The sequence below is a fragment of the Gadus macrocephalus genome, chromosome 4 (assembly GCF_031168955.1).
Source record: "Gadus macrocephalus chromosome 4, ASM3116895v1".
NCBI classification, from domain to species: Eukaryota; Metazoa; Chordata; class Actinopteri; order Gadiformes; family Gadidae; genus Gadus; species Gadus macrocephalus.
Window position 1 is genome coordinate 32,687,919 of NC_082385.1, and position 10,000 is coordinate 32,697,918.

At 42.8% G+C, this 10,000-nt stretch overlaps 2 protein-coding genes across 4 annotated transcripts in view; both read left to right on the forward strand.

The window, feature by feature from the left end:
* The window catches only part of LOC132455344 (protein NLRC5-like), a 227,474-nt gene that overhangs the window by 120,859 nt on the left and 96,615 nt on the right, over positions 1-10,000 (forward strand). For all 3 annotated transcript variants that reach the window (XM_060049154.1, XM_060049156.1, XM_060049155.1), the window contains exon 24: positions 6,996-7,166. In XM_060049154.1, coding sequence (XP_059905137.1) covers positions 6,996-7,166 — 171 coding nt within the window. The remainder of the gene's footprint in view (positions 1-6,995; positions 7,167-10,000) is intronic.
* The window catches only part of LOC132455346 (NACHT, LRR and PYD domains-containing protein 5-like), a 132,662-nt gene that overhangs the window by 7,500 nt on the left and 115,162 nt on the right, over positions 1-10,000 (forward strand). The gene's annotated exons all lie outside the window — the stretch shown is intronic.

The following is a 10,000-nucleotide window of genomic DNA, read 5'->3' on the forward strand; positions in this document are numbered from 1 at the left end:
CCCCTGGACCCAGCGATCAAATTAATGAAATTAATATTAAGACGACTTGTAGCAGACTTTACAGGTTTAATGTTTAAAGGTTCAATGTCTTTCAAGCGGCCCATTTATTGAATCAGTTTTAATTTATCTTTGGAGGTGAAGTGATTTCTTGAAACCAATTATCCATGAAGAATAACACAGGTCTGTAGAAATGTAGAAACTGACTGCTCTATTTTCTATGTTAGCTAAACACATTGTGAATCAACACTCTATGCACAGTATGAAGGGTACTTGGTGTGTTTTTATGTCAACATGTAAGTGCTTAAATGCCATAATAACTTTTTCTACTTTTTCTAAATTTCCATTTCAACAAGCTGACAAAGATTATTGAAATCAAAAGTCATGAGTTAGTAGTTGAGTAGCCCTGCAATAAATGATCAAATGAAACGACATCCACAAATCCTAACTTCCAGATGGTTCTTGTTTTTCTGAAGGAGGCAGGAGAGAGCAGACTCCCCTGGACCCAGCTGTGTCTCCATGAAGAGTGACTGGTCTATGGATAGACCTGTTACCTTTAACGATGGACGCCCCTCCAGAGAGGAGAGGTAGGAGTTTCAAACAGACGATGAAAACAGACGGGTTTGTTGTTATCAGACTCTACTGATACTGATGTTTACAGGTGTGTGTGTGTGTGTGTGTGTGTGTGTGTGTGTGTGTGTGTGTGTGTGTGTGTGTGTGTGTGTGTGTGACTGTTGTCCATCTCAGAGCTCAGCAGTGATACATCATGACTCTATCCTTAGTCTTAGTAACAGCTGTGTGTGTGTGTGTGTGTGTGTTGTGTTGAAGCCCAGAGCAGCAGCAGAGAGCAGACTGTGTCTCCATGAAGAGTGACTGGTCTATGGATATACCTCCTGACCTTGAAGATGGACGACCCTCCAGAGAGGAGAGGTAGGAGTTTCAAACAGACGATGAAAACAGACCGGTTTGTTGTTATCAGACTCTACTGATACTGATGTTTATAGGGCCCAGTTTACCGAAAGCATCGTTAGCCTAAGTGGATAATGATGTGTGTCGTACGAGCATCGTACAGTTTTCACATCGTTTCCCGAAAGCATCGTTGGGTAACTAACGTCGTGAAACCGCTCGTAGCTAACGAGGACTCCAGGGGTACTCGTAGGACGCTAAGAGCATCGTTAGCCTACTATAGCCTCAGTGGCGTCACCAGCGGACATTCCTAGTATTGGATGCGTTTTATTAAAACACATCCAATACCACGGAATGCCAGCTTGAGCCATTTCGCAACCAAAAACAGTGGTTAAGCCGATATATTATTCATAGACTACTGTTAGATTTAAACAGCAAAGATAGAGACATGTTAGAAGTCAACAACAACATCATTAATTGCAGCAATTAAAAATTCCATAAATACATGCGCAGCCGAAATGTACCGATCATACACCACGTCACAAGGCGTATAATAAAATCAAATGATTCCATTGCTCTGGTTAAAATGTCCTCATATTGATCAATGACAGAAGACATTGGCTACTAGGAATGCATCATGCTGAGACCAGCGGGTGGAGAATTTCTGCAGGCGTTTTTTGTTGCGATTGTTTGCATTAAGCACTGTAGGCGCTTCGGTGAGGCTGTGATGAAGTTAACTATTTATTGGACCCTGTCTAGACAGTAACGAACATCCCAGACCATAGTTAATCGCGTTTGTAGTCTCCACTCAGACGTGAACTCATTATTGCATGCGGGTGTCTTCATTCATAAAAAAATGAAAACATTCGGGAGTATACAATAATACAATTGATTCTAAAGAGGTCAGAGACTCCGTGCACAGCCCCGCCTTCCCCAGTGAACCAAGAAACCCCGCGCCGTGACGAACGGGGGATTTAACCCCCTCGGTTTGACACAGGAAACTTGAGATAAGAAGGTGAAATCGCCGGGCGTGCCAATAAGCTGCGACCGAACCGGCTTGGCAGTGTAGAAAGACCTATAGCCAGGGTTGGAGTTAGGTGGGAGGCAGTGGGAGCTGAGCTCCCATAAAGAGAGGTCTGGCTCCCATGAAAGCAGCAAACTCAAATATCTGTGGGGGTCTCTGAAAATACAGCAGCATGATATTGTAATTACAAAGAAAGCTATTTTCCCTTCCACATGCAGAGTTATATTGACGTTAAGTGGGACAATAGAAGGGCCCATGCAGGTGAACGGAGCGTTCCACGGCATTGAGAAGAGCCGTGTCATGATAGCCCATATATCATAGCCCCCCCCCCCCCGTCAAAATTCAGCACAAGGCCGGTACGGTCCCTCCCCCATCGTTAACAACACTGTGTGTGTGTGTGTCTGTGTGTGTGTGTGTGTGTGTGTGTCTGTGTCTGTGTCTGTGTGTGTGTATTTGTGTTCCTCACAGACCACAGAAGAATTCAAAGGTTACCAGGCCTGTACAGAAGCATCAAACAGAGCTGATCAAGGTGTGTAAATGTCCACCAAGTCATCTGACTTCAGCTCTACATGATCATTAGAAAGCATCTCTTGTGGAGCTCATCGTCTCCAGGCTTCCCTCTTTAGACCAGCGGGACGTGAATCCAGGATAGATGCTTCTGATGTCCTCAGTGAGTTCAGAGTAAAGTTCTCCTTGATGTTTGTTCTGTTCCAGAGGGCTGAGGAGAACGCACACGCTTTCCTAGACAAGGAGCTGAAGAAGCTCTGGAGGGATCTCTTCTCAGATTACCCACAATGCTCAGAGGGTCAGAGGGAGGAGGAGGAGGAGTTGGATGCTAAGAACGAGGAGCAGAGGAGGCGCGCCATAGAGGGAGTGGTGGACATCACAAAGCTCTGCCTGATGGAGATGAACCAGGAGGAACTGGCCGACACACTGTGGGGCGGTAAGAGACTCTTATTTTGAAAACAGAGGAGACAATTATTTTGAAGCGCAGAAGACTCTTATCTTGAAAACAATGAAAATGTATTTTATAAAGAGTAGTATGAGACTCTTATTTGTTCTGTTCAGACTAAATAACATAATCAAATTTATTGTTAAGAGATTTCTTCATTTATAATTCATCAATGTGGAGATTTCTTCTTGGGGGTTTAATGGTTTGATCCAGATACGAACGGTTATTGTCGGTCGATCAGGTTAAATGGTTTGATCCAGATATGTAGGGTTATTGTGGGGGTATCAGGTTAAATGGTTTGATCGTTATGCAGGGTTATTGTGGGGGTTTCATGTTAAATGGTTTGGTCCAGATATATAGGGTTATTGTGGTTCGATCAGGTTAATGGTTTGGTCCAGATATGTAGGGTTATTGTAGGAGTATCGGGTTAAATGATTTGATCCAGATATTCAGTGTTATTGTGGGGTATGAAGTTAAATGGTTTGATCCAGATATGAAAGGTTATGGTGCGTCCATCAGGATAAAGAATGTTAAACAATAAATGCCAAATCAACAGCAGAATAACTATAAGTGGAATAAGTGGAAGAGATGCATCACTATCTTGTTATATCAGCATATGAAGTTAATTTCAACTGATTCACTATCATTGTTATTATCATTAGACCAATGATTTTTCTGTGTAAATAACAAACAAAAAAGAAAAAAATATGTATCCATTCCTTGTCACGTCCAGCTTCTCGAACCACAAGTAATGAAGTCAGTAAATACTATGAAGTTGATCATTTTTCAGGAAATATTTACATGCTTCAAGTGATGTCACCATCCACTATCTGATGTCTTCTCTTCATTCCCATGTAGGATCTGCTGCTGTTGAGTGCCAACGTAAAATCAAGTCTCATTTGAAGAAGAAGTTAAAGTGTGTGTCTGAGGGAATCCCTAAAGCAGGAAATCCAACGGGTCTGAATGACTTCTTCACAGAGCTCTTCATCACAGAGAGAGGCAGCGGAGAGGTCAACAAAGAACATGAGGTCAGACTGATTGAAACAGCTTCCAGGAAACCAGCCAAGGAAGAAACACCAATCAAATGTGAAGACATCTTTAAACCCTTACCTGGACGAGATCAACCAATCAGAACAATAATGACAACTGGAGTGGCCGGCATTGGTAAAACCATCGTAACACAAAAGTTCACTCTGGACTGGGCTGAAGGCAAAGCCAACCACGACATACACTTCACATTTCTCTTAACTTTCAGAGAGCTGAATTTACTGAAAAAGAAAGAGTTTAGCTTGGTGGAACTTCTTCATCACTTCTTTATTGAGACCAAAGAAGCAGGAATCTGCAGATATGAACGGTTCAAAGTTCTCTTCATCTTGGATGGTCTGGATGAGTGTCGACTTCCTCTGGACTTCCAGAACAACCAGACCTGGACTGATGTCAAAGAGCCGTCCTCGGTGGACGTGCTGCTGACAAACCTCATCAGGGGCGACCTGCTTCCCTCCGCTCGCATCTGGATAACAACACGCCCTGCGGCAGCCAATCGCATCCCTGCTGAGTGTGTTGACATGGTGACAGAGGTGAGGGGGTTCACCGACCCACAGAAGGAGGAGTACTTCAGGAAGAGATTCAGAGAGCAGACGCTGGCCAACACAATCATCTCCCATGTCAAGAAATCACGAAGCCTCCACATCATGTGTCACATCCCAGTCTTCTGTTGGATCACTGCTACAGTTCTGGAGGACCTCTTCAAAACATCCCAGACAGAAGAGATGCCCAAGACCGTGACTCAGATGTACAGCTACTTCCTTTGGGTTCAGTCGATACAGGGGGACAGGAAGTATCATGGGAGAGCTGAAATTGATCCATACTGGGGTCCTGAGAGCAGGAAGATTATTGTTTCTTTGGGAAAACTGGCTTTTAACCAACTGGAGAAAGGCAACCTGATCTTCTACGAGGCAGACCTGGCAGAGTGTCACATCGATATCAAAGAAGCCTCAGTGTACTCAGGAGTGTTCACCAAGATCTTTAAAGAGGAGTTTGGGCTGTACCAGGACAAGGTGTTCTGCTTTGTCCATCTGAGCCTCCAGGAGTTTCTGGCTGCCCTTTATGTCTTTCTGTCCTTCATCAACGACGATGTCAATCTGCTCTCAGAAGAACCACCCACCTCTGGGGAAGATAAACTCCTCCTCCTCTACCAGAGTGCTGTGGACAAGGCCTTACAGAGTGAGAACGGACAACTGGACTTGTTCCTCCGCTTCCTCATGGGCCTCTCTCTGGAGACCAATCAGATTGTCCTACGAGGTCTGCTGGGACAGACAGGAACTAGCTCACTGACCAATACAAAAACAGTGTCTTACATCAAGGAGAAGTTAGATGACGATCTCTCTCCAGAGAGAAGCATCAACCTGTTCCACTGTCTGAATGAGCTGAATGACCGTTCTATAGTGAAGGAGATCGAACAGTACCTGACATCAGGAAGTCTCTCCAGACACAAACTCTCTCCTGCTCAACTGTCAGCTGTGGCCTTCATCCTACTGACATCAGAAGAGGAGCTGGACGTGTTTGACCTGAAGAAATACTTTGCTTCACAGGAGGGTCTTCTGAGGCTGCTGCCAGTGGTCAAAGCCTCTAAAACATCTCTGTAGGTTCACTAAAAACATGTATCACAATACACACAACACAATATACCTTATAGTAGAATATAAAAGTTATGATGACATAGAAAACATCTTTCGAGGTTATCTTATAACGTGTATCTCAATATGCATAACTTTATATTGTGTAACAAGGTTGAAAAGTCAAACTCAAAAACTATTTATTATGAATTAAGAAATAAGGAAATAAAAAATGAATATTGTTTAATAATAGTTAAATACAGCTGTATTTAAATATGTAGCTATATATATAAATAAGTATCGATACTGATAGATTCATAAATATACGTTTATTATTAATAACAGGTAACCCATCATTTTAAAACATTTTAACCTTGTTCACTACGTTTGGTTACATGGACACTGTTTGGGTTTAACCGTTAGGATGTGTTGATACAGAGACGTCCGGGTCATCTGGGGGAAGGGTGAGAGGTCACGAGTGAGAGGGAATAAGGAGAGAGAGGGAGGAGACAAAGGAGGAGAGTACTTAATCCTTTGTAGAGATAGCCCAGCTAAATGATATTTAAGCATTTACTTATTCGTTGTAACCAGTAGCGGCACCATATAATTATGATTGCGGGAGCTACGGGGGGCTAGATTGTTTATAGCAGAGGCTGATATATTTTGACGCAAAAAATATTACTACACACTACAACCTGATACGAATCAACCATTCAAATCACACAACAAGCAGCAACGGTCATCAACACTTACACAAATGAAAAATATGATTTCATCGTTCAGTTTTGTTACATATAAGTCAGTTCGATGTCTTCATTAATGATATATATAAATATATATATTATTATTATATTATTGTGGCGATCATGGCCGGCTTCACCACGTGCCGCATTTGATCCTGGGAGGGTCGGCGGCACCGAGGCAGTCGTGGTTGAGGGCGATAGGATGTGTGTTTCAGGTGTGTGTGTGTGTTTACATAAAGTCTCTCTCAGGGTGGTGTGGATAATGGGACACGAGAGTGTCAGACTCTTATAACATAGGCTCCTGTCTGGTCGTTCCCGTGCTTCTCGCCACATTATTATTAAAAACATATTTTCAAATTAAATTAAATATTAGTCATAACAAAATGACTTGGGGTTTTGGGAGGGGGGGCTTGGCCTGTTTCAGGGGAGCTCAAGCCCCCGCTAGCCCCCTCCCCTTGTAACCGCCGCTGGTTGTAACCCTAATAAACAAAACATCTCTGTAGATGAACTATAGCATGTATTACAATACAACACAAAAGATACATAATACTTCAATAAAAAGTAAAATTAATATACTATACGAGTCTCAAACACTGCAAAAAAACTCCAATATTGAATAAACATAAAGATCTAATGTACATATTAGTTAAATTAATAAGACATCGACTCAAATTTAAGATTTTCAACACAAGTCCTTCATTATGTTGAAATTAAAAGATCTAAGTTACTTTAACGTGTTCTGTTTATTGTGTGTTTAGGCTGAATGGCTGTCGTCTGTCAGAGGGATGCTGTGAAGCTCTGGCCTCAGTTCTCAGCTCCAGCTCTAGTCTGAGAGAGCTGGAGCTGAGTTCCAATGATCTGCAGGATTCAGGAGTGAAGCTGCTCTCTGCTGGACTGGGGAGTCCACACTGTACACTGGAAACTCTCAGGTCAGTTTCACTCAATGGTCAAACAGTTCCACCACAATTTCCCCATCAGAGGACAAGTATTGATCTGCTGTGCCCCAGTATTGATCTGCTGTGCCCCAGTAAAATCTCCCGTTCGAGTTTTAACAAGGTCCATATTTGACAGTGGATTAATTTAGATTGATATTAACGGTAAAACAATGGATTATTTTCTAATCCACAACGTCAAAGCAACATTGTTTAACCCAAAATACAAGCTGAGGCGCGCACCTTGCGGTCCGGGTCCGTACACCGCGGCGTGCACATTACTGTCGGTGCACGGCAGTGTGCATGTCTTAGCCGGTGCACTGCGGCGCGCACGCAACAATCCGTTGATCCTGGTTCATTTAATAGTCTCATAGATAATTGCTGCTTGTGAAAACGATTGTTGCCATGTATTCTTTTATTTTACATTTCCCACCCATGGACGTTCTGTAAATAAAATAAACATTGCCCGGATGTACACACAGCGTTGTTTAGGTTTTTTTAGTCGGAGAAGCTACGTAGGCAGTGTATTCCGTTACCAACCCCCGTTTTGAGTCACTGGATCGACCCCCCCTCTGCGCTCCGGGGCCTCCCACTTTAAAAATTAACATAAGCACTGATAGGGGGTCTGTTTCTGTTTTTACCACCAGCGCCGCGACATCTCTTTCCTCACCAACCAACTCTTTATCCTCCTCCTCCTCCTCCTCCTCCTCCTCCTCCTCCTCCTCCTCCTCCTCCTCCTCCTCCTCCTCAATCAAATACCTACAAATAATAACCGGCAGCTGATTGGATAATATACTCTAATTAGGATTAATCTTCTTCTCTGGGTCATCCTGAATAGTGCATTTCTTTACATGCTCTTGAATAGCACTAGTGCTGCGGTGACATTTAAATGAAACTTTGCACAAAGTACAAACCAGTGTTTTAGTTTCCTGATTAAAGCAGAGTGTCTTCAGGGGAACTTAAGTGGGTCGTGTTTCCCAATAGAGCGATCAAGCTGGCGCTGCAATACACGCCTTATTTAACCCAGCACTGAACTAAACCTTGGCAGTCTGCGTGCATCGCAGCGCCATTACCACTCATCTTATCAAACACAAGACCTCAATCTCACTCTATTTGTGTTGCCATGACAGTAAAAGGTGTACCTTGGATTCAGTGTGTTAATGATGGTATAAGGTGTTTGTTTTATAGATTCCTATTCTATTCATAATCATGTAGTCAGACAGTAAGGTGGACTTTAGAGTAAAGTTTAATCATTTTTTCTTCTTAGAACTGAGTATTTTTATGGACATTTTCCGGAGTTTGCTGAATCTTTAGTTATCTGAATTCTAAATTAGTCATATTTAAAAAATCTAGTGTATTGACATTTAGGTAAACTAATAAAACATTTCTAATAACAAATTTCAAATGCAAAATGAATCACAGTTCCTAACGTGTTCTGGTTATTGTGTGTGCAGCCTCAATGGCTGTCATCTGTCAAAGATATGCTGTGAAGCTCTGGCCTCAGTTCTCAGCTCCAAGTCCTCTAGTCTGAAAAAGCTGGACCTGAGTACCAATGATCTGAAGGATTCTGGAGTGAAGCTGCTCTCTGCAGGACTGGGGAGTCCACACTGTACACTGGAAACTCTCAGGTCAGTTTCACTCAATGGTCAAACAGTTCCACCACAATTTCCCCATCAGAGGACCAGTATTGATCTGCTGTGCCCCAGTAAAATCTCACGTCTGAGTTTTAACAAGATCCATATTTGGCAGTGGATTAATTTAGATTGATATTAACGGTAAAACAATGGATTATTTTCGAATCCACAACGTCAAAGCAACATTGTTTAACCCAAAATACAAGCTGAGGCGCGCACCTTGCGGTCCGGGTCCGTACACCGCGGCGTGCACATTACTGTCGGTGCACGGCAGTGTGCATGTCTTAGCCGGTGCACCGCGGCGCGCACGCAACAATCCGTTGATCCTGGTTAATTTAATAGTCTCATAGATAATTGCTGCTTGTGAAAACGATTGTTGCCATGTATTCTTTTATTTTACATTTCCCACCCATGGACGTTCTGTAAATAAAATAAACATTGCCCGGATGTACACACAGCATTGTTTAGGTTTTTTTAGTCGGAGAAGCTACGTAGGCAGTGTATACCGTTACCAACCCCCGTTTTGAGTCACTGGATCCACCCCCCCCTCTGCGCTCCGGGACCTCCCACTTTACAAATTAACGTAAGCACTGATAGGGGGTCTGTTTCTGTTTTTACCACCAGCGCCGTGACATCTCTTTCCTCACCAACCAACTCTCCATCCTCCTCCTCCTCCTCCTCCTCCTCCTCCTCAATCAAATACCTACTTATAATAACCGGCTGCTGATTGGATAATATAATCCAATTAGGATTAATCTTCTTCTCTGGGTCATCCTGAATAGTGCATTTCTTTACATGCTCTTGAATAGTGCTGCGGTGACATTTAAATGAAACTTTGCACAAACTACAAACCAGTGTTTTAGTTTCCTGATTAAAGCAGGGTTTTTTCAGGGGAACTTAAGTGGGTTGTGTTTCCCAATAGAGCGATCAAGCTGGCGCTGCAATACAGCCGCGCTTTAACCCAGCACTGAACTAAACCTTGGCAGTCTGCGTGCATCGCAGCGCCATTACCACTCATCTTATCAAACACAGGACCTCAATCTCACTCTATTTGTGTTGCCATGACAGTAAAAGGTGTACCTTGGATTCAGTGTGTTAATGATGGTATAAGGTGTTTTTTTTATAGATTCCTATTCTATTCATAATCATGTAGTCAGACAGTAAGGTGGACTTTAGAGTAAAGTTAAATATTTTTTT